A 25,436-nucleotide genomic window follows, 5' to 3' on the forward strand; every position below is an offset into this window, starting at 1 on the left:
AATGCAGCAATGTGTGTTGCCACACAATGAATGACCCTTTGCAAAGCTGGACTGGTCTCCTTTTTGTTGCCTATTGCTATATTTGGGTATTACAATTGTACTAATGAGGTGCAACCAATGCCCAGACAGTGTTACCAAGTTTAAAAATGACAAAATAATGTAGTAATACTATAGGAATGTGTTGCCTTGTTCCACATACTTTGCCTTTTCTTGCTGCATAATTTATAAACCCTGCTGCATAATTTGGCCCTCTCCTGCCACACAATTCCAGTGGCCCTGTCTATGACCCCTGCTCCCCATTCACTTATCAACAGAGACACCACCAATCAGGGCAATGGAGGGCGGTAGAAATGACTGTCATGGAATATTGCTGGTGTCAGAGCTATCCAGAAAATGAGGAGTGTGTTAAGTAATTTGTGTTGTGTGTAGGAAACATTGCCTTGTAAATCAACATATAACTAAGGCAGGTCTTGTCTTTGCCCAGCTGTTCAATATCCCAAAGCTAAAGGGCGGGGGGGCTCCATTTGAGAATCGATGAACATGAGTGGGGCTTACAGATCCAAAAAAGGTACAGGCCAAAAGGTCCAAGAATGGTCGAGAGGTCCAAGAATGGGAAAGAGGTCCAAGAATGCAGAGAGGTCCAAGAATGGGAAAGAGGTCCAAAAATGGGCGTCTACTCTAGGAATATGTAATGTTCACAACAGTTCTTCTGTAGATGCTGGAGATCCTACTAGTGCTTGGTGAAGACAAATTGAGATTTTAAGGCAAGTAATCCAGGCAACACCATCATTATAAACCAGTTCTACATTTCTTCTTGTAGGTATTTTGAGTAGGCGTGTGAAACTTTGGTGAACTTTGCTATCTCCAGACCTCAACGTAAAGCCTTACATTTGGTCATGGGTTACCACAGGTGGCCAGCTACTTGGAGAAGCTGAGAAGTCTCTTGTCCCCAAATCCAGCTACCCATTTTCTCAGGTGGTGGCGGCTTTTCATCATGATCTTTAGGCATCATGTGAGTTTGGTGTACATGGAGCAGGGCAACAGTAACACACAGACACACAAACACACACACATTCACCCTCAGACAAATAAACACGGGCATGGAGGTCGGTAGAGGCACTGCAACCTTCTTTGCCATCCCTCTTCAAGTAGGAGTGTTCTCCTGCACTCAGAAGAGCAAAGGACAAGTCTCTCACCACACCATCCTGAATGAGTGGAATAAGAAAACCATGGGATGGTACCTGCGCTCTCTGTAAAAGGAAGCTGAGGCCAAAGTTTTTTTGTGAAAACGAAGAGTAGCACAATTTAATAGGCAATGGACCGAACACTATAAAGAAGCATAAAGGGCCTGATACAGATATGGATGGGCAGAGTAAGCCCGTCAGGTCAACGGAGAGATTTACTCTGTTGCCCTGGCTGAAATCCCGCCCCTTCCAAATCTGGAGTTGCCTCCCAGACTCACGGACAACTCTTATTATGTTCAGGAACCACTGTCATGGAAGTTCCTGTCAATGTTGCAAAAGTTTGAGGGAAAGCTCCATCTAACACGACATTCTCCTGCAAATATTTACAAATAATTTTCATTTTTTTTAAAGCAAATTGCTAAAGTGGGAATTTGTTTTAAAAAAATGACAAACTAATTACCCACTCACCATTAGAGTTTCTCCATAGTGTGGGGTGTCATTATTTTTTTTTACTGTTTATCAATGGCATGTATTACCTGGCTGTGATGAACAACTAAACAAGCATCCAATCACACACTCTTAATTGGGCAGGTAGTTGGATTGCTAGCCTCTGACAGGCCTGCACTTCGTTGGACCATCAGAGGAGTATGTCGGTTACAGAACTGGAGTAGGCCGTGTCCTTGGCATTTTTAAGGTCTGATCACCTCTAAATCGGGCAGATGGACCTTGACTTTAGTGCAGAGGATACTCTGTCACCATTGCAACAGAGAACCCTGCTTGCAAAACTCTAAATAAGCCCTTAGGACTTGCCCAGATCACCCAAATAAAAAGACACATTTCCCAAAACCTAAAATTTGAAGAACAAACAAGCATGGTTCTAAGATCACACCCACACCCTGTATTAACATTGTGCCCCAGACAATAAACTAATGCGGTGCAGCTAGTGATGTTCTAGATACTGGGGTGCAACGTTTCTTGTATTTAAGTCGGTCTTTTACCACTTGGAAGGCCAAGGTGATAGCATTACATTGCGAGAATAGTATAAGGTTTATGGAAATCACAGAGTTGTTCTTGGGCCTCCCTTAACCCTTAAATGATACCCCGAAGCTGAAGACCACATACCCAGATATTCGGGTGTCCCACATGGTTCTGTGATCTCCCCGCTCTCAAAGCGTGACAGGTAGAAATCCCGCAAGACCACCTTGGAATGGCTGTTCTGGTTGTAGTACATTAGGTTTTCTAGCTGAAAATAAAAGCAAGCAAAATATTTGTGTTATTTGTCTATTTTATAAAATAACTTTCAGTTACAGAAGACAGTTAATATATTACAGCATCATAAAACATTCTTTATACTATATCAACGTCAGAGTTAATTAATGGGAGTGCACATTTGCAAAGTATTTTTTAATAACTTCTGCTAAAGTCTATGGAAAACTTCACGAAGTTTGCAAAAGTATTGATTTGCCCCTTTCATATGAAAATCTTACCTTTTACAAAAATGTTTTCAATAATTTACATGGTAGATATTGTTAGTGATTCCACATATGATATACTACACAGATAACACGTGTGCGTCATTAAGACCCTGGGGGATGGATGGAACACAATTTTTAGAGATTTACACCTCCTTTTCGGGATTCTCCCTGTGGTCAACAGTCGCCACAGTGGCAGCTCTGCTGAAGGCACTGAACTTTACCGACTGGGTGCCACGTTTTGTTGAATTCACTAAGCAAAGAGTTTTGTTTTCCTGTTACTTGAAATCAAAAAAGAACAAGCATTGAATAAAGCCAGTAAGTTTAGCTCATGAGAGACCCATTGACGTTGTCAAAGTTTTTTTAAAGATGTTGTACAGCAGTGTGGCATTTTTTTACATGTGGTGTTTGAAAATGGCCATTTCTCAGGGTCATCTCCAGGCTTTTTGCCTTCCTCCGCCTCCTGTTTTTCTGACCTTCTTTTTGTTACACTTTGGACTCTGGGCACTCTACCACTGTTTATCAGTGCTAAAGTGCATGTGCTTGCTCCCCTAAAACTTGGTATGATTGACTTACACCTGTTTGGCATATTTAATTTACTTGTAAGCCCCTTGTAAAGTGGTATACCACATACCCAGGGCTTGTAAGTTAAATGCTACTATTGGGCCTTCAACGCTGATTGCGTCACACACACAGAAGTAGCCTTGCAAACCTGTCTCAGGCTTGGCACTGCAGGGCCTGCATGTGCCATTTACTGCCACATTGACTTGGTATTTCAAATGACTTGCCAGGGCCTAAACTCCCCTTTTATTACACCTAAGTCACTCCTGAGGTAGTCCCACGGGCAGGGTGCTGTGTAGGGAAAAGGTAGGACATGTACCTTTATGTTTTGCATGTCCTAGTGGTGACAAACATTCTATTTCGTTTTTAACTACTGGGAGGGCTGCTTCTCTCATGGGAATTCCCTTATATACTTTCAAGTGGTAATTTCTGATCTGAAAGAAACAGCGTTGACATGTTTGTTATGTTTGAAATGGTACTGAGAAATCCTGCTTTCTGGTGTAGCTGGATTTTGCATTGCTGTTTAAGAAATGACACTTTTAGAAAGTGGGCATTTCTCTGTCCTTATAACTCTGTGTGCTTTGCAGCATGGCTCTAATCCACGTCTATGGCAGAGTGACAGCTAAACTTTGTGCATACATTTCAGACAGCCACACCATGGGAGGGGCTGGGTGTGACAGGAGAGGCATCTGCATTCTGACAGTCTTCCTGGGCTGGGGGAGGGAGAAGTTGTTTACACCTTACATGTCAATGGACCATGTCCTGTCCTCACACAAAAGGGCTGATTTACCCCCTACTGGATTGAAAGGGGTTGTGTTACACTTTAAAGGATTCCTTTAAAGCCACCCCTTACATCAAGGACGTTTTTGAGTATAAGTGCAGGAGCTCTGACCCCATGTTCTCAGAGCACTTTGGAACTGGGACTGAAACTTTGTCAGAAGGACTCCTGTGCTGATCAAATGCCTTATCTGGACTGCTGTTCTGCTGTTGCCCTGCTGCCTGCTATTTGCTGGGTGCATAAAGGACTCATTGGATTGCTTTTCTGCTTTGTGCCTTGGTGACAGCTAATTCCTGACTCTGTTCTTCCAAAGCACCATCGAAATTATCTGTGTTGTGCTGCTCTGCCTGCCCGCTGCTTCTTGTGGGAAAGAATGGCTCCCAGCACATGGGGTGCACTTTTGAGGCAGTAGCTCTCGTTTGCAGCCGAATGCGACATGTAAGCACCTCCAGGAGTTTGCTCACATTTATGTTTTTTATCATAATTCAGTGAGTAGACATGCAGGAGATCCTGCAGCCTATGTGTTGATGGTAAATACCTTTTAATTCCGGCAGGACTCAGTAAAGCTACCATATTTGTATTCCAGCCCCCCCAGAATCTATGTAATAATCTACGCCTTGCCTTGCTTGTATAGATGGTGTCGTTCATTTCGCTGGGACAGATAATCTCTTCATTAGGCCTATAGAGTCTTGCCTGAGGCATACCAATTTGGTTCTGGTATTACCAGAATGCTGAGGATTACTCAGCAATGGCATAATGTGCACGGTTACAGTGGTTCCTGTATTTATGGTGATTTATAACGTTATAATACTTCATGTGTTACTGCATTCGTCAGGAGACTAGCAAACATCGATTATCACTAGTACTGATGATGATAATAGATGATTCGTGGGTCTTCTTTGACCCAGGCATTCTTTATGACATGTGGTAATCTATATGTTTTTCCTGATGCAATTCATGACCAAAGTCTTTACTGACCTATGATGCTGCTTTTGCCTGACATTGTCAGAATACTGAGCCCCAGTACAGTAATTAGATTTTATGCACAATATTTATAATTTATGCTGTCGTGGTCCTATAATATCTCTACAATATAGACATATATTTTTATATAATTACACATGGAGTCTCTTTTATGGTCTATTTGTTGTTTCACTGGTGTGAGTGTGTTGCCCTGACTAACGTGGTGGGTTCTGCCTGGCATAGATGCATTCCCTAGCCAACCAGAAACCCAATTTCTCACACATGGCCACAATAAAAGTATACCACACGTTGTTATTACCATTTGGCTGAATATCGAATACTGGTGTCCAGTCAAATACAGTTATTTATTTATTATATAACTAAGGTGCTACATCTGATAGGTAGTCTTCATAAAGACAATAAAAGTCACTCATTTGTTCTACTGTTCCTCTTATGTTCAACAGCACAACTTCTGTAATTAACAGACACATGTAGAGTCTTTTCTCACAGAAAGAATGAACAGGTAAGTGTGGTAACTACTAGATAAGGGTGGGAAGAAGTCATGGAGTTTTACACCGCAGAATTCCATGGAGTTACATAAAAACTCTGCAAGATTCCGTGGAGTTCCGCCCATCTCTATCTACCAGTTATGTTTCATGTTATATCCTTGGATGCATTTACTAATTTCATTTTCCAAAGGATACTATATGCAAGCGTGCATCTTCAAAAAGAAGTCACAAGTTTTGTCCACCCCTATCATTACAGGCTGAAGGCACTCTGTGACCTCTGGGAAGCTTATACTTTAGGCAGGCAGAAGGTTCCCCAGCAGGATCTATGGTGAGTACTGTATGTACGTATGTATGTACATGTGGTATTTCTATTGCCTGAACCTAGTTGAAAGACAGCAGAACGCTGTACAGGATGAAAGATGAGCATAAAGTGAATGAGTAGCAGATGAGGAAGCTGGGCTGTGGACCTTTGATGAACTGTGATAGAGTGTTCTTTGATTGGGGAGATTTCAACTCCTTCCCACATTGGAGCAGCATTGGGGAGGTCCTGATGAATGCATGGATGTTGTTCTGGATCTTGGGTGCATACATAGACAACGCCTGCTGCCTTGTTTTTTTATTTGTTAATCTGCAGTCTGATTTTGTCCTGGCTATGGGTGTGCCAATAACCACATAAGATGCAAGTTTGTCTCCAAGATAAGCAGAGGTGCTTGTTGTGATGGCTTTGTAAATTATGCAGCTGGTTTTGGGCAGCAATGTGAGTCAATGAAGTTCCTGCGATCATATTTCTTCAGGCCCTGGATGAGACCTGCTACTGTGTGTAGGAAATCCTTAACGGGTGACAGATATGAAATTTGAGACAACAGGGAGAGGGCATTATTACTATCCAGTTGCAAAAGTGGGAGGGCTAGAACAGCAGTTCTGAAGTCGCTTTCAGGAGGAAACCATTTGACTTTCTTTTGAAGAGAGAGCTGGTATCAAGCTATGTGTTGTTTGGCAATGTGTACTGTTGGTTAAACAGTGACATCTCAGGCACGCAGCTGCTAGTGCATTCCAACCAATTAATACCCAGTTACATCCTTTGTACATTTGGTTCCCCAAGGAGAGAAAGACTGAGCAGTCAAGCCTTACTCCAGGATGTAGCGCTAAGAACTGGGATACAGTATTACAGGACCATTAGACTCAATAAACTCAATCTTCAGCCTGAGCTGTATCTTTTTTCATAAAATTCTCTTTATTCACAGGTTGCGGATGGAGGGCCGTTACAATCAAACACAACATATCAGAGCAGAAGGGCCAAGTTCTTTCTTGGTCTAAGATGTGACTCCAAACATTTGCATTGTACTGTTGACAATGTTCCTCAAAGACTGCATGTGGCAGATAGATTGTTTCAATGTATGAAATGAGCTATGATATGCTTGCAATCTTCCAGAATGAATAAACAGTTCATGGAGTATAAAACTGTTAAACATGCAGAGAGATATAAAAACATTAAGAACAATTAAGAATGAATCTTAATTCATTGCCAAGTTTATATGTGACATATTTCTTGAAATAATCCAGCAAACTCATATTTATACCCTGATTAAAAGTTTGCTGGATTTTGTTGGGTAGGTATGTATGCATGTATATGGTATTTCTATAGTGTGAACCTAGCCAAAAGGCAGCTGGTGCTGTACATGGTCAAAGGCAAGCTTAAAGTCGGAAAGTTAAAGGAGAGGTAGCTGAATTGTGGATGGTTAGTGCATTGTGACGCAGTCTTCTTCTTCACCACTCTCCTAAATTGGAGTAGTGTTGGGGTGGTCCTAATTGATACAGGCAAGGTGTTCCAGATCCTGGGTGCTTCGGTGAAAAAGTCTGTTGTCCTGTTTTTCCTTTTTACACTTCTTAGTCTGCAGTCACATGGTGTTCTGGGTGCGGGAGTGCCAAGGACCACTATCAATGGCGAGCTTGTCTGCAAGATAAGCTGGGATACTGGTTGTGGTAGCCTTTTAAATGGTGCAGTCAGTTTTGAAGATGGTGGTTCAGGCTGGCAAATAGAGCAAATGGAGTTCCATCAGGGTGGGGGTGATTTGCTCACAATTTTCAGGCCCAGGATGAGACGTACTGCATATGAAATTATGTTATTAGCTGAGAGGGGTGGAAGCCCACTCACATAAGAAACACAATTCTTGTCAGGGGGAACCAGGAAAGTAACTGAATTAACCTGTGCTTAGCCCTCTAGTAGCTTGGGTCAAATGCCTTCATGTCTTACTTAGAGGCAATGCGTAAAGTATTTCTGCAGCACTCAAACAGTAATTAAGTGGAAACACTGTAAAACTTCCAACCCAATTGATGTTGAGCGTCACAGATGGTCACTGTTGTAGGGTGAATAAAAGGTTGCAGCTGTAACTTCACACTGGTGGATCATCATGGATAGTCACTGTCGGCATGAAATGCAGGTCTCGCATTACTGGTCATCAAGGATGGTCACTGTCAACGTGAAGAGCAGTTCCCTCTGGAGTTTCATGTTGGCAATCGTCATGGGGAGGTTGATTCTCAGCGTGAAGAGGTCATTTAGAGGTCACGTGGAGCCTAAACGTCTGAATATTAACCTTTACTTGAAGATGAGTTCCCACTGATGCCAGCCAATGGTCCAGGACCTGGATGGGCACTTCTTGGGATCAGGACTCGCAGCAGCAGAGGCCAGGAACAGGGCTCAGGCAGGTCCAGCTGATGCTGGTCAGCTGGCAGTTGCAGGGAGGTATCTGGAAACTAGTTGTGTCCCTGTAGTTCACACAGGAGGCTCATCCGACTGACAGCAAGGCAGTAGCAGGGCAGACCTTCTGGCAGCAGCCAGGGCTTTTTCTGAATATTCCACAGGTCCAGGAGTGTTCCGATGAGAGGTTTTGAAGGTTCCACTTCTATACCTGGGACCAGCCTTTGTGTCGGTGAATTCTCTGATCTGCCCCCCTCCAAAACTGGTTCTGGTAAGTTCTTCCCCTCCCCCTGGTGTGGCTCCAAACTCTCCAGCATGACAATGGCTAGGGCAGGCCTGGTGTCAGGTTCCTTTGTGTGTGCTGCAGGAAGGGCCCTTTGAAGTGTAATCAGGGCCGGGGACAGCTCTTCCCCTGACATCCTGTCAGAAAGACCCGCACCAACACACCTAGGCTTCCTTTGTCTCACAGTCTGGAAGTAATACACAACCTACAACAGCAGAGCCATGTCCAGTCAGGTGACTCAGAGACACAGTTGTTTTGGTCAGAAAAATGTGAACTTTCTAAAAGTAGTATTTTCAAAAGTGTAACTTAACAACTAACTTTATCATTAAAGAGGATTTTAGATTACATTTCATTTGATTGTAAACATAATTTTGCTATTTGCTCCCAATCAAAAGTTAGCATTTATTAAGTATAATCAGGCACCCTGTTGTTAGTTTATGGAATACATAGATAGAAAATAGACTTTAAGGCCCATATTTATACTTTTTGACGCTAAACTGCGCTAACGCAGTTTAGCGTCAAAAAATTTTGCGCCGTCTAACGCCATTCTGAAGCGCCATGCGGGCGCCGTATTTATGGAATGGCGTTAGCCGGCGCAAGCAGACCGGCGCTGCCTGGTGTGCGTGGAAAAAAACCACGTAGACCAGGCAGCGCCGGCGTTGGGCAAAAATGACGTTAGGGCGTCTTAAAATGGGGCAAGTCAGGTTGAGGCAAAAAAATCGTCTTAACCCGACTTGCGCCATTTTTTAACGACGCCCATCCCCCATCAACATGACTCCTATCATTGTAAAGATAGGAGTCATGCCCCCTTGCCCAATGGCCATGCCCAGGGGACTTCTGTCCCCTGGGCATGGTCATTGGGCATAGTGGCATGTAGGGGGGCACAAATCAGGCCCCCCTATGCCAAAAAAAATTATAAAAAAAAAATAAAAAAATACTTACCTGAACTTACCTGAATGTCCCTGGGGTGGGTCCCTCCAGCCTTGGGTGTCCTCCTGGGGTGGGCAAGGGTGGCAGGGGGGGTCCCTGGGGGCAGGGGAGGGCACTCTGGGCTCATTTTGAGCCCACTTGTCCCTTAACGCCATGCCTGACCCAGGCGTTAAAAAGCGGCGCAAATGCGCCGTTTTTAGCCACGCCCACTCCCGGGCGTCTCTTTTGCCCGGGAGTATAAATACCACGTAAAGGCCTGGGAGTCATTTTTTAGACGGGAACGCCTCCCTTGCATATCATTAACGCAAGGAAGGGGTTCACGCTAAAAAATGACGCACATTCCGGGAACTTTGGCGCTATACGCCTCTAACGCCATAGTATAAATATGGCGTTAGTTGGCGTTAGTTTAGCGTCGAATTTGCGTCGAAAAAAACAACGCAAATTCGGCGCAAACGGAGTATAAATACGGCCCTAAGTGTTTCCCCTATCAGGACATGTAACACTTAAACACACATGTCCAACTTCTTAAATACCAAGCACCCTGCCCTGGGAGTGGTTAGGGTATGCCTTAAGGGAGACCTACCAGTAGTAAAAAGGAAGGTTTGAGCCTGACAAAAGGTCTATTTTGCCAGGTTGAAAAACTGCACTACAGGCTTCAGTTACAGGTTTGGGACCTGTTTTACACTCAGAGTGCTACTTTCTTGGGAAGTAATACTAAATAAGCAAATTCTCATGTATTAATTTGTAACATGGCTTTTACTATAGTTATGTAATGTTACTGTAGTCATGGGTCATTAACTCAGCTCTAGAATACATGTATAAGCACTTTCTATTTATTTTTGTTGTTTGTAGTAAGTATTGCTAAGGGCTAAAATTACTGGCTCTTGGTGGTTTTGCTTCATTTTGTACCAGACAGGACAACAGGACATTAAAATACTGTGGTGGCTGTAGAAAACTGGTCAGGTGGCAACTCTACCTGCATTTACTCTAAAGGTCCTGGGTACATGTAGTATAATTTATTAGGGACTTGCAAGTAAATTAAATGTGCCAATTGGGTATAGGCCAATGTTACTATGTTTTAAGCAGGGAGCACCAGCACTTTAGCCCTGTTTAGCAGGGCAAAAGTGCACAGAATCCTAATGCCAACAAAAACGAGTTCAGCAAAGTAAGGGAGTGAAGGCAAAACAGTTGGGGGAATTCCCACAAAGGATGTCAGATCTAAGATGTTGCAACTTGTTGGATCACGATGGGGTGTCACTGTTGGATCTGGAAAGTCATGGAGTAGGGTATTACCAAAATCAACATACAAGAGTACAAGATGCTAAACAACAGTTATGAAGTTGCTTTTTGGAAGAAACAAAAGCGAAAGCAGGTACCAGACAGTCTTTGGTTTTTTTGCAATTTGTTTCTGGACAGAGAGTTTGATGTTGAGGGTTGATCAAAGTGATTTGACATTTGGTGAGAGTTGGAGTTTGAAACTGTCTAGTTTCATGTCATTGAGTCAAGCTTGTGCTGTATTTTGGTATGGGGACACTGGGGGGTGGGGTGCAATCTCTTATTGGTATCCCCACAACAAACTCTGGCAGTTACAAGAGTTGTTGCTGGAATCGGCAGTAACCATGTGGTCCCCAGAATACCAGGTTCCATTCCAGTAGTTTTTTCCTGATTCTGGCGACAAATCCTCTGACATTTCCTATCTGTCCAGAGCAGGGGGGAAAGATCAACAAGAAGGCCAATGAAGGCTGATAGGTGCAGGCACTGTGTCAGCAGTCAAGGTAAGCCAACGCTGGACAATGTCAATCCAGGGGGACGTTGTTTACTCCCTGTGTTGTTCTCTCAGCGGGTGGCGCACACTCATTCCTGGCATCCTACCTGTGACCTGGGAATGTTCCTACTTGTAGGGGTGCTGGAGCCATCCACACCCAGCTTTGCCAGTGGTCCTAGAGTTCTTCTTTTCACTGTTTGAGTACTTGCACCTGGCATTGGGTCAGTTGTGGGAGAGATGGGGTGGGTGGCTGGCAGTGCACCAGCTAACAGGGGCGTTTGAGAGTAGTGTAGGGCTCCCACGATACATGCGTTGTGGCTGGTAGTGGTCCTGTCTGCTTCAGGCCACAGTTTGTGTCTCAGGGCTCTGAATGTAGATAGGGGCAAAATTGCTGAGTCACACTCAGTGTATCTAGCACTGGAGAACTCTCACCGCCACAAAGTCTGTATCTCTAAGATTGAAGCACACTGACTCTTACACATTCATGGTACCTACCAATGAAGTGTTATCACTGTTGCAAAGTCACTTTATTTAACACTTAAGCACTTTCACTGCTACTGGAGTCAAGTGAAAAATAGTGGAGAACATTAACGCGCGAGCCAAGAAGGGTTTCCCTGAATAGCCCAATTAGATGTTGTGTTTCATTCTTAGGCAGCATTCTGAGTAGTTCTCCAACAGCCAAGGTAATTGGATGGCAATAAAAGCAAAGACTTTGCAGACTTTGAGTATTGGGGCATTTCTTGATTCAAATAAAGCATACCCAATAGTAAATTGGTCATATCCATTGGTGAATCTATCACATTGTAAGCACACGTGTAAAACAGGTAAAACATGTAAAAGAGGAAAAACAAATTCATAAACAAAGTTGTGATCAGGGCCATTCAGCAGGTAAACATGAAATGGATGTTACTTTTGTCCTGCTGCAGTTGAGCTGGGATATTCAAACTAAATCAACTTTGGAACAATGGTTTCCTTGGTCATTTAAGCTCTGAAACAAAAAGATATAGGTGGTCATTCTGACCCTGGCGGTCTTTGACCGCGGGAGCACCGCCGACAGGCCGGCGGTGCTCCAATGGGGATTCCGACCGCGGCGGTAAAGCCGCGGTCGGACCGGCACCACTGGCGGGGTCCCGCCAGTGTACCGCGGCCCCATTGAATCCTCCGCGGCGGCGCAGCTTGCTGCACCGCCGCGGGGATTCCGACCCCCCCTACCGCCATCCAGATCCCGGCGGTCGGACCGCCGAGATCCGGATGGCGGTAGGGGGGGTCGCGGGGCCCCTGGGGGCCCCTGCAGTGCCCATGCCACTGGCATGGGCATTGCAGGGGCCCCCGTAAGAGGGCCCCTACATGTATTTCACTGTCTGCTGCGCAGACAGTGAAATACGCGACGGGTGCAACTGCACCCGTCGCACAGCTTCCACTCCGCCGGCTCGATTCCGAGCCGGCTTCATCGTGGAAGCCTCTTTCCCGCTGGGCTGGCTGGCGGTCTGAAGGCGACCGCCCGCCAGCCCAGCGGGAAAGTCAGAATTACCGCCGCGGTCTTTCGACCGCGGAACGGTAACCTGACGGCGGGACTTTGGCGGGCGGCCTCCGCCGCCCGCCAAGGTCAGAATGAGGGCCATAATATTCTGAAAGAAATACCTAAGAATCTTTCTACTGCGCAACTTTTAACCCTCCGCTGCCATTCTCTGAATTATTAAAGGGGAGAAAATGTCTGTTATTTTTGTTCTTCTTGCGTTAAGCTGGGATATTTAAACTAACTCAAATTTGGAACAATAGCTCCTCTTGTCATTCAACTTGTGTAGAAAAAAGAAATTTTATTCTGAAAGAAATCCATAGAAAGCTTGTATCTGTACAACTTTTAACCCGCTTCTGCCATTTTCTGAATTATTGAAGGGGGTGAAAAAGTCTGCATCTGACATTTACAAATTGCTGAAAAATCCAATTGAGGATATTTCCATAGAGAGTGTGAAGAATACCTGCAGCTTCAGTAACAAAGGATGTACAATTTTTGGTAGAGAACATTTGACCTTAACTTTCAGCAATTCAGCTGGTATGGATTGACCTTCATGCAACAGAAACTTCTCCTCATAAATTAATGCACTTCACTGACACTTTTCAAACTAGGTCTGTCTGATAGTAACAGATGCTGGACTTGTAACCACCCAGACAGTGCTCTGGTGCATGTGTTTTAAAAGTGCAAGAGGGAATTTCAACTTTGGATTGCAACCTTGAAGAAATGTGCACTGGTTTTGGAAATACTAGTGCACCTTTCCAAACACTTATTTATCTCAGGGTTTGATGATGAGCTGGGCACATTAAAAAAACCTCAGATTAAGGGCCTTATTACGACCTTGAATGAGGGGTTTACTCCATCACAAATGTGACGGATTCCCCGCCTGCCACATTACGATCTCCATAGAATATAATTGGATCATAATACGGCGGACAGGCTTTCTGTCACATTTGTGATGGAGGAAATCTCTCTGTCAAAGTTGTAATAAGGCACTTAGGCCCTCATTCCGACCCTGGCGGTCAAAGACCGCCAGGGCCGCGGGCAACGGAAGCACCGCCAACAGGCTGGCAGTGCTTCAGTGCCCATTTCGACCGTGGCTGTAAAGCCACAGTCGGAAAACCGGGTCCGGCGGTTTCCCGCCGGATTAGCCCCGGCTGGGAGAATCCTCCATGGCGGCGCTGCAAGCAGCGCCGCCATGGGGATTCCGACCCCCTTCCCGCCAGCCAACCGCCAGAAACAGGATGGCGGGAACGGGTGTCCTGGGGCCCCTGGGGGCCCCTGCACTGCCCATGCCACTGGCATGGGCAGTGCAGGGGCCCCCTAACAGGGCCCCATTAAGCTTTTCACTGTCTGCCTAGCAGACAGTGAAATGCGCGACGGGTACTACTGCACCCGTCGCACACCTGCAACACCGCCGGCTCCATTCGGAGCCGGCTTCTGTGTTGCAGGCCCTTTCCCGCTGGGCCGGCGGGTGCCCGCCGGTCCAGCGGGAAAGTCAGAATGGCCCGCGGTCTTTTGACCGCAGAGCGGCCAATTGGCGGCGTAAGTCATTAATGATTGCAATAAAAGGTTAATCTTAAGAATATGTCAAAGCCACAAGCCCCCAGACATGGATGAATAGATTATTGATATGTGTTCTGAAGCATCAGTTGAGAAACTCTTATATAACACAAGCTTTGACAATACCAATAGGTTTTACGTTTATAATGGGAGTGGTGAGCCGCTACAAATATCTGTTAAGTATTATTTTTTAAAAAGTAGAAAAAAACACATTTCAAAATACTGAAGGAAAAGCAAACACATATATTATGGTGTCTGCAAGTTGTACATTTGATTAAGTGTTTCAAGCTTTATAAATGTAATGGTTTATTTTTCAAATACTTTTCACACAGGAATATTTTTCACTCATAGAATTAGAATTTAAACAGTATTTGTGAGTGTCCTAATTTAAAGGAAAATGCTTGCCAAGGCCTAATTTACTTTCCACAGAATTCAGCCATTTGTTCTTCTACAGTAGCTCAGACAGCAGATTTATAGACCTCCAGGAGAAGTGTTATTTATAGACCTCCAGGAGAAGTGTTATGTGTCTGCCTCAGACGCATTGAGTGAGTGAGTGAAACAGAAAGCCATTTCCCTGAGCCGCATAAGCCTTTGTGTGCCAAAATATGGGCGATAAAACATAAACAACCCTTAAAGTCTGCTCCTCAGTAATAACACAGCTAAAATATCCCTGTTGTTGTGCTTTAATTGACAAAATGGGAGGGGCGAGAAGCAACACAGCACTGGGTGGATATTTGGAGAGTGAAGGAGCTCACAAGAGAAAGATAGAAAATACATGCACCCTCATGGACTGTTGAAATAAAAATGAAGAAGTAGTTCCCTAAATGTGAACAGGTGGAAGGATACAGTTGAGGCAATCAAAAGCATCATAAAAAGCTATGCTGTAGGGGAGGGACAAACAAAACAAGAGGAAGGCACAGCATCCAATAAAAAGCAAACACATCAGAGTCAGAATAAGATCAACCAGTGGTAAGCGACGGAGGGCTGTAAGCCCACTGTGAGCTCCCAATAGGTCTTTCGCATCCAGACAGTGTCCACTGTGTGGTAGGCTCGGCCTAAAATGAGGTATTGATCACATGCACGGGAGCTCATAGCAAGGTTTTCTTGCATTAAATGCAGTGTAGTAATAATAATAAACAATGGAATGCTGCCCTAGGTTGGATGTTGATGTATAGACTAAGGCCCATTTTTCCTGTTATCTCTCTTTCTTTCCCTTTTCCTCTGTGCTTTACTTCTTGGGTCTCCTTCGTCCCCTACAGCAGGAAATGGATGTTGATAAAAATATACATACAGAGAGGAGTCTTGTAAAGTCCTTAAAATAATCTATAAATATGTTTGTTAATTACCTACTTTAGTACATTCGAGTTGGCTGATAGTGTTCAATTTAACGCTCTTCCAACTTATAATTTTGATAACTCAGGCGCCATTTAATTGTTGGACATGTGTATGGAAGTTATACAGAGTTTTTTTTTTAAATGCTGGGAAGCAGAGAGACTTGCCTTCAGGTTCCGGTGGACGATGTGCAGGCTGTGAAGGTAGGCCACCGCCTCCAGCACCTGGCGGATCACGTTGCTTGTGTCCTTCTCCGTGTAGTAGCCTTGGTCCAGTATCCAGTCGAAGACATCTCCTCCAGTTGCCCTGCAATGGGAAGCATGGCATGAGACGGTTGTGCCAGCTGGATGCCCTCACGGGTGAGAAGCAGCGCTCTACAAATCTACTGATTGATTGATTGATTGATTGCCAGACAGCAGTCCTGAATAGTCACTGCTATTCACCACTATGAAATGGAAGCACTCACTGGACCCTGGGCAGGTGGGTGTAAAAGAGCGTGGAAGCCTGGGGGCGGGCAAGCGGAAGTGTGGTTGGGCCAATCTCTGCTCTGAGACGTGAGGTCAGAGACTGCACCCATTGACCTGCAACCGTTTGTTGTCCCTTTGACAACGTGCAATAGACATAACACAGGTATTCCCATGATGAGACATTATATGTGAATATGATTATAACTAAAATTCTTCTCTGAAAAGTAAAACTGATCAGTAACCTTCTGAGCTCCATGCCAACCTGCACATATGATTCTGTTAATAACATTGAAGCAACATGAAGTGAGCACAATAGCTGCAAATTTTAGCTGAGCCAAAAAAAATTGTTGCAATCCAATACTAATGGCACACAAACTATGCACTATGAACAATAGCAAGAATATAAAGTCACCAACATGCCAATAAGTGCATAGTGAGTATAAATGACAGCATAGTCTGGGCATGAACTCAGATGATGCACAATACTGTGAAAGAACATAGTCACCATTGGGAAAATAGAAAGAGGCAGGAAAAAAAAGCAATAGCTGTGATGGCAGAGTTCATTTTGCAGTAAAAGGCTGGACAGGTTGTGAGCGAAAGTGTGGGAATGGAGCAAAAAATCCGCCAGTAAATACAAGCAATATATTTGAGAGACACTAATGGCTTCATCTCGACCTTAGTGGTCTTCATTCATTACCTCTACCATCCTGACAGAGGACTGTCATATTTAAATATTACCTCCGGCCAAGTGTTGATCTCTGAGCTTCAGTGGAACCACCATCACAAAAGTCCTCTGAAGCACTGCAAGTTTGTTGTGTGGCCACTGTCTTTCAGGTCGCCCCATATCAAACTCTTTGCTGTTCAACACCAAACTCCCAAAGGTGCAGTTTGTTATTGAAAATCAAATAACGAATGACAACCATTGGCGTCATTTTTTAGGGTCCAGCCTGTGAGAGAATGCACCAGTGCATGGTCTCGCTTGCAAGACACTGTTGTTAAGAATAAGAGCTAGGAGTCCGTGCGTTTACCATTTGCTGGGTTGCCTGGCACTCTACTTTACAGCCTCCTAATTTGTCACTGCAGGCCCAACATCATTTCTGATCCTGTCTGAGAAGCAGGGACCAAGCACTGATTCATTAAACTTAATCAGTGCCCGTCCGCTGCTCATTACGTGATTGAGGTACTATTTTGTTATGTTCAACATTTAGTGCCATACAAACAGAAGGCGTGTGGCTGGCACAAAGATGCCAGCAGGAAGAACAAAATTGCTAAAAATAATTTCTAGAGTTAACTTTTTTTTATCATGCCAAGTCTTCTTTTCAAACTTTGCACTCATATATTCTTTTGTTTTTGATTGTGGGTGCTGTTCTCAAAAGATGAAGATTATCTTGTTCTAAATATTGCAAAGCAAAATTGTTCCTTTCTTATGTGCAATTTCTGAAATGATGGTTAACACATAATCGTGCAGTTCACCCCAATCCACCCAACTCTACCCCACTCCCATCCACCAATCCAACCCACTTCACCTCACACCACTCCGCCCCAATCAATCCAGTCCACCCAAGACCACTCCAAACCACCCCACTCAAATCCAAAGCACTCAGCCGATCCAATCTACTCCAATCTACCATATTCCAATCCTTCCAACCCACTCCAATCCAATTCACCCCACCCAATCCAAAACAATCTGCCCCACTCCGATCCAAAACAATCTTCCCCACTCCAGTATTTTACACTCCAATCTGCCCCACTCAAATCCAAAACAATATGCCCACTCCAATCCACCTCACTCCAATCTGCTCCACTCCAATCCAAAACAATCTGCCCCACTCCTATCCAAAACAATTTTCCCCACTCCAGTCTTCTACACTCCAATTTACCCCACTCAAATCCAAAACAATATGCCCACTCCAATCCACCTTACTCCAATCTGCTCCACTCCAATCCTAAACAATCAGCCCTCTCCAACCACAATCCATTTCACTACAATCTTTCCTACACCAATCTGCTCCCCTTCAATACAAAACTCTTATATGCCCCACTCCAATATGTCCTACTTAAATCCTCCTCGCGTCAATCCATCCCACACCAATCTGTCCTACTCCAGTCCAATCCACCTCACCCCAGTCCACCCACTCCATCCCAAATCACCCTATTTCAATCCACCACAATCTACCCTACTCCAATGCACCTCACCCCAATCCAATCTATCCAAATCCAGCCAAATTCAATCTACTCCACTCCAATCCACCCCACCCCACTACAACACACCCCACCCCAATCCACTCCACCTTAATCCAATCCATTCCATTCCAAATGACCCCACCCTTATCCAATCTACACCACCCAATACAATCCACCTCAATCCAATCTACTCCACTCCACTCAATCCAGTCCATCTCCTACAAGTCCAATCCACCCCACCGCAATCCAATCTACTCCCCTCTATCAGCCCCACCCCACCACACGCCAATCCAATCCACACCACTCCAATTCACGTTATCCCATTTCACCCCACACTAGTCCACCCCACTCCAATCCAATCCACCCCACTCTAGCCCAATCCTCCCACTCAATCCATTTCACCCCACTCCAGTCCATCCCACCTTGATGCAATCCACCACACCTCAATGCAATCCACCCCACTTCACTACAATCCACTCTACTCCACCCCATTTCACCCCACCCCAATCCAATCCACCCCACCCTACTCCAATCCAATCCAATCCACCCAACCTGTTTCAATCCACCCACTCCAATCTAATCCACCCCATCAGTTCAATTCACTCCACTCTAATTCACTCCACTCCACGCTGACCCACCCCGCTCCAGTCCAGTCCACCCCACTCCAGTCCAATCTACCACACTCCAAGCCAATACACTACCCTCCAGTCCAGTCCAATCCAATCCACCCCCTCCAGTCCTGTCTATTCCATCCCCCTCCACTCTAATTCACCCCACTCCAAACCACCCTACTTTAATCCAATCCACCCCATCCCAAACCAATCCACCCAACTCCAGTCCTATCACTCCAATCCAAACCACCCACCCCAATGCAATTCAATCCACCCCACTCCAATTCAACCCCCTCCAATTCACCTCAATCCAATCCAACTCACCCTATTTCAGTCCACCCCACTCCAATCCACCCCTCTTCACTCCACTCCACTCAATCATCCACCCTGCTACCTTCAACCACTACACCCTATTCCACCCACACCACTCCACACTACTACACTCTATGCCACTTCACTCTACGCCACTCCACAACACTCCACTCTATGGCACTGCACTCTACGACACTCTCTACCACTGAACCACTGAACTCTACTCCCCCCTACATCCCAATTTCCTCTACTCCACTCTATGACCCTCTATTCCAACAGATCCAATCTACAACACTTGTATACAACATGGCAAAAACACATTCCTAAAGCCAATAGCTCTTGTACAGGGGAGACCTCTTGAATTTGCCTATGCTTGTCTTTTTTTCCATTTGAGACCACCATGTTTTTTCTGGCAGTGACAGACCAAAAACAAATCCATCAGACCGCCCGCTCTAAATAGGAGGAGGGCTCTTGTCCTGACTATGACAGCCTCTACTCTGTCAGCTCATGGGACGATGCATTCCAACAGCGTATCCAGTGGGGGCACTGCTGTTGGAAAGATGTCTATCCGCAAGACTCTAATTTGGGCAGGCGCAGCGCCAATTTGGTGTACAGGGTACTTCGCCATGTTTTGCCTGAGCAGCCTCTTTGCGAAACTCTGAATCAGACCCTTTATCTTAAAGAGAGCAAAGTGAAGTGTGCAACCCTGAAGCACATAAACTGGTGGCGACAAAAGTGGGATCCATACAATGAACACATCAACATAAGGGAAGAGCCACTGTATGATCAAGGAAGGCAGAATGAAGTGTTCAACGAAGCACATAGGGAACACTATTGCAAATGGAGGCATCGGTGCCCCTAGAGTATCATGGCACAAGAGGACTGAGGACAAAACTATTCAGGGACAAAATATAGAAATGTAAATGCATATAGGGAAGTACAGATTTACTATACTCACTCTACATCTATGCACTTTGAAGCTATATACTTTGCCATGGTACATATATGTGACGTTAACTATAAAAAATCTAGACTTACTTACCTGCCGATATTTTATGTGTGATTTTTTGTCCTCAATATTGTTTACCTTTTGTATACTGGTGTTGATATTCAGGGTTCACATTGAATAAAGGGACTTCAATTGCAAACAATGGGTTCTATGAGCAGGAGCCATTGAACTGTGCATTAAAGCACCCAAGTGGAACTTTAAAGAGATGGTATTAGAATTAGGATCCCTATGCACACCCTAAGGTGAGGGTCTGTGAGGAGAAGGAGTCATTTCAAGAGATGTGCTCAGTGACGTGAGCACTGAAGTGCACACACTGAAAGTGGTATGTGGCAGCTCTGCACAGAGAAGAGAGAGGAGATCCTCCCTCCCATGGGTCTGGCACTGTCAGTTGTGCAATGGGACGTGCCAGAGTGAATGCTGGCGGAGATAGTCAGGGAAGTCACTCCCACACTAAGTCTAGAGTGAGCGAAGTCCCAGGAGAATGTGTCCACCAACCAGCAGGACAAAGCAAACTGGGAAGTATCAAGGAATTGGAAAGTGAGAAGGGTTTCTCACACAAGGAGGGATGCCGCAATCTTTGACTGGCAGCCTTAGGGAATCTATGGCAGAATCTAAAAAAGTAATACAAATTTAGTGAGAATGAAAAATGCAACAAATGGAGAAAAAGGAGAGAAAATGAAACAGTGAGAAACAAAAACTGAGAAAAAGCATATTCTCTAACATTATTTATTTTCCTGATCTCTAAATGTGGCCCCTAAGTGAGACCAATGAACCCCACATCCTACCTATCGTTGAAACTCCTACCCATGATTTATCATTATTCCAATTCTAGATTGTGGGCCTTCGATTGTCCTGTCCCACAACAGAATTCTGTCTAACCCCATCCTAACTCTAACACCAACCTTTTCTAACCCCTTTCCTTTTCTCTATCATTATGTCTGACTCCAATCCCAACATTAAACCTAGCCTAACCCTACCCCATCCCTACGCCTGAACCCTATTCAAAGCTGACATTTTATCCCTTTCTTTAAACCTGGTTTTTAAAGTCTGTCTTAACCTATTTCCAATCCTGACTTTATTCTTAACTTGAGTCAACCCCCTAAAACTTACCCATAGCTGATCTTTCATCCCTTACTCCAGCTCTAGTTTAAGGGCTATCTCTGAAACTACTTCTAATCCTAAATTTGTCCTTAAACTAACCTTACCCCTACAATTTACACGTAACCCTAACCCTCCCCATATCCAATATATTGGGGGCGATTTATAATTCGGCAGACGGAGGTTTGGCAGTCAGGGCAATGGAATAATGTATGTGGTGAGCGGGGGAAGCCAGCGTGAGCAAGCCGGAGATCACTGAGGTGGCTGAGAGTTGTATGATTGTAATGCAATCACATTACTGATGGTGGAATGTAATATGAAAGCACGTGATGACATTCTCGTGAAGCTGAATTGATATCATGCCTGGACTTCGTGAATATTATAAAACTAGACCCTGACTTTGGGGAAGAGGGGGGAAGTCATGCGAAATGTAATTTATTCTTTGAAGTTGTTAGAGTAGGTTTCTAGCTGATTTGTTGTTAAAATAAAATGTTGTTGGAAAAAACCCATTGAATTAGAAAAAGAGACGAATCGTGTTTGGAAATCTTGTAAACTTTTTGGCCCTCCTTATGAGTTGGTCGGGACATTCCAACTCGTGATTTACCAGTTGGTAGGTATTTAATGCATCTCGGCCTTCTTTGGATTTCGGGAGGTCAAACCTGCTGTAATTTAAGGGGAAAAGCATATGGTGTTTACGTATCATGCGGATTTTGGTGCATTACACACCAGCATCTGCACGTCACTGCCCCTAACGCATAGTAGGTGTTATTTATGGAACCTGATGAGTAACACACCCCGTGGTGTTGTTATTTTTCCAGTGCAATAAATAGCACTTTGACTGGTAATCAGGCCCTTAGTGGCAGTGTGTGTAACAACGTCTGCTTTTATTACAGTGGCTGTGAAATTACAGCTGGATTGTAACAATGCCTGTGAAGTAACTGGTGCAGTTTAAGGCCGGCCATTAGCCCATAAATATGGATATATCCACTGTGAGTCAATACTGTCACCTATGAAAAGGACTGAACACAATAACTGACAGCTGAAAGGTGGGCAATTAACTTGTTTAAAGTGCCGGGCATGTGGTTTCCCTTTTGTGCAGCGATTTTAATAACTTTTGATCAGTTTGGCCGAGAAACCTTTTGGATACAATCTGCAGACGGTGGATTATTTGGCGAGTGCAGAAAAATCAGATTAGCACGGAAAATGCTGAAGTTGCAGAACCGCCTGCAGCACCCAAGCACGTGGGGCTGTTGCAGCCAGGATGTGTGTATTTTCTGGTCAAAAGCAGCCCATTGTGACACTTGGGGCCTGGCCTGCCTTACGTATGTGAAATGCTAAAGGATTGCTTTTGTGACAGATGTTCTGTGCTCGCCTTGTCCTTCCAGATGTGAAACAGTTTTAACAACACTCTATTGGCCACATGTGCAGAGCTTTTTTCCGATCGCAAATGGTTTGCGACCAGAAAAATGCCTTTTGGGAACTACAAAGCCCATATTGCGATTCAGGAACTTGTTACCAAATCACAATTCGGGTTTTGTGATTCAGTATTTGAAATGGACGTGTTTAGGGCGTCCCTTCCAAAGAGCGAATCACCATGATATGTATTACTGTTTTGCGGGCGAGTTCCAGTCGCAATTTCGGTCGCAAACCAGTGACACCTTTCCACTACTCTCAAACGTGAAAGTGTCCCCAAGGGATTCCTTCCCCTTTGAGAATGTAAATGATAATATTTTTTAAGAGTAGGCAGTGGTCCCACAGACCACTCTCTCCTCTTAAAAAATGAAACTGCAAAGTTTCATTTTTTCATTTTAAACACATCCCATTTTCCTTTAAGGAAAAAAAAAGATTGCTTTATTGAAAAGCAACCACAGACATGGTGGTCTGATGACCCCAGCAGGCTACCATCCCTGTGATGGCTGTGATTCCTAATGGGTCGCAAATTTCGACCTACCTCATTAATATGCATGAGGAATCGCTAATGAAACTCAAAAGAACTTCATACATTAGAAAATCAATATTCCTGATGTTAGTACATCTTGCCCCAGGTCTTGATATCAAGGCACAGAAGCTTTGATTCTTATTTGCTACCAAAAGTGAACCAGTTGTATGATGGGGACAGAGGTATCCAACCTTTAAACTTACAATACACACTGTGATAGTTTCTAAAGAATCCATTCCAGCCACAGGCTTGGTGGTGGCATCCTCTCACTGTAGGTTGTCCTACGTAAGTTGTGTGTACAGCCCTTCCTCCTCCCTCATGCCTCTCACTCACATGTCTCTTCCTTCTCTTCCATGACTTCTCCTTCTGTCTCACATTTCCTCATTCCCTGTCATGCCTCCTCCTTCCCATGGATGTTCCCTCTTTTCTTCTCATTAGCTTCTTCTATCCTTCCCATGTCTCATGTACCCCACCTCTCTCATGCTCCTCCTTTCCTCTTCTGCACTCTTATTCCAACTCATGCCCCAACGTCCCACTCATGCCCACTCTAGCTTAGGACTCCTTTTTCACACTCATGCCCCCTTCTTCCTTCTCAAGCCCCCTTCTTCATTCTCAAGCCCCCTTCTTCCTTCTCAAGCCCCTTTGTTCCCACTTATGCCCCTTTGTTCCCACTCAAGAGGCCTTCTTCCCATTCATGAGTCCATCTTCCCAATGATGGAACCTTCTTCCCACACATGCCCTCTTCTTCCCACGCATGCCCTCCTCTTCCCACACATGCCCTCTTCTTCCCACACATGCACTTTCTTCCCACCCATGCCCTCTTCTCGTACTCATGTCACCTTCTCTCCACCCATGCCCCCTCCTTCCCACTCAAGCCCCCATCTTCCCACTCATGAGTGCTTCTTCCCAATGATACAGCCTTCTTCCCACCCATGCCCTCTTCTTCCCACCCATGCCCTCTTCTTCCCACCCATGCCCTCTGCTTCCCACCCACGCCTTCTTCTTCCCACCCATGCCACCTTCTTCCCACCTACGCCCTCTTCTTCCCATCCATGCCCCCTTCTTCGCACCCACTCTTCTTCCTACCCATGCCCTCTTCTTCCCACCCATGCTCTCATCTTCCCACCCATGCCCTCTGCTTCCCACCCACGCCTTCTTCTTCCCACCCATGCCTCCTTCTTACCACCCACTCCCTCTTCTTCCCATCCATGCCCCCTTCTTCGCACCCAGACCCTCTTCTTCCTACCCATGCCCTCTTCTTCCCACCCATGCTCTCTTCTTCCCACCCATGCCCCCTTCTTCGCACCCACACCCTCTTCTTCCCACCCATGCCACCTTCTTCCCACCCATGCCCCCTTCTTCCCACCCATGCCCTCTTCTTCCCACCTATGCCACCTTCTTCCCACCCATGCCCCCTTCTTCCCACCCATGCCCTCTTCTTCCCACCCATGCCACCTTCTTCCCACCCATGCCCCCTTCTTCCCACCCATGCCCTCTTCTTCTGACCCATGCCCCCTTCTTCGCACCCATGCTACCCATGCTCTCGTCTTCCTACCCATGCCCTCTTCTTCCCAGCCATGCCCTCTTCTTCCCACCAATGCCCTCTTCTTCCCACCCATGCCTTCTTCTTCCCACCCACGCCCCCTTTTTCGCACCCACGCCCCCTTCTTCGCACCCATGCCGTCTTCTTCCCACCCATGCCACCTTCTTCCCACCCATGGCCTCTTCTTCCCACCCATGCCCCCTTCTTCCCACCCATACCCTCTTCTTCACACCCATGCCACCTTCTTCCCACCCATGCCACCTTCTTCCCACCCATGCCCCCTTCTTCCCACCCATACCCTCTTATTCACACCCATGCCACCTTCTTCCCACCCATGCCCCCTTCTTCGCTCCCATGCCCTCTTCTGCCCACCCATGCCCTCTTCTACGCTCCCATGCCCTCTTCTTCCCACCCATGCCCTCTTCTTCCCTCTCATGCCCTCTTCTTCCCTCTCATCCCCCCTTCTTCCCACCCATGCCCTCTTCTTCCCTCTCATGCCCCCTTCTTCCCACCCATGCCCCCTTCTTCCCACCCACGCCCTCTTCTTCCCACCCAAGCCCCCTTCTTCTCACCCATGCCCTCTTCTTCCCTCTCATGCCCTCTTCTTCCCTCTCATGCCCCCTTCTTCCCACCCATGCCCTCTTCTTCCCTCTCATGCCCCCTTCTTATCACCCATGCCCCCTTCTTCCCACCCATGCCCTCTTCTTCCCTCTCATGCCCTC

The 25,436-nt window shown here is 45.5% G+C and overlaps 1 protein-coding gene across 1 annotated transcript in view; it reads right to left on the reverse strand.

Moving 5' to 3' along the window:
* LOC138261000 (caM kinase-like vesicle-associated protein) overlaps positions 1-25,436 on the reverse strand; it is a 414,930-nt gene that overhangs the window by 24,261 nt on the left and 365,233 nt on the right. The window contains exons 5-6 of the mRNA XM_069209589.1: positions 15,719-15,857; positions 2,307-2,427 (exon numbers count right to left, since the gene is read on the reverse strand). Coding sequence (XP_069065690.1) covers positions 2,307-2,427; positions 15,719-15,857 — 260 coding nt within the window. The remainder of the gene's footprint in view (positions 1-2,306; positions 2,428-15,718; positions 15,858-25,436) is intronic.

Source organism: Pleurodeles waltl, chromosome 10 (assembly GCF_031143425.1).
Source record: "Pleurodeles waltl isolate 20211129_DDA chromosome 10, aPleWal1.hap1.20221129, whole genome shotgun sequence".
Lineage (NCBI taxonomy): Eukaryota > Metazoa > Chordata > Amphibia > Caudata > Salamandridae > Pleurodeles > Pleurodeles waltl.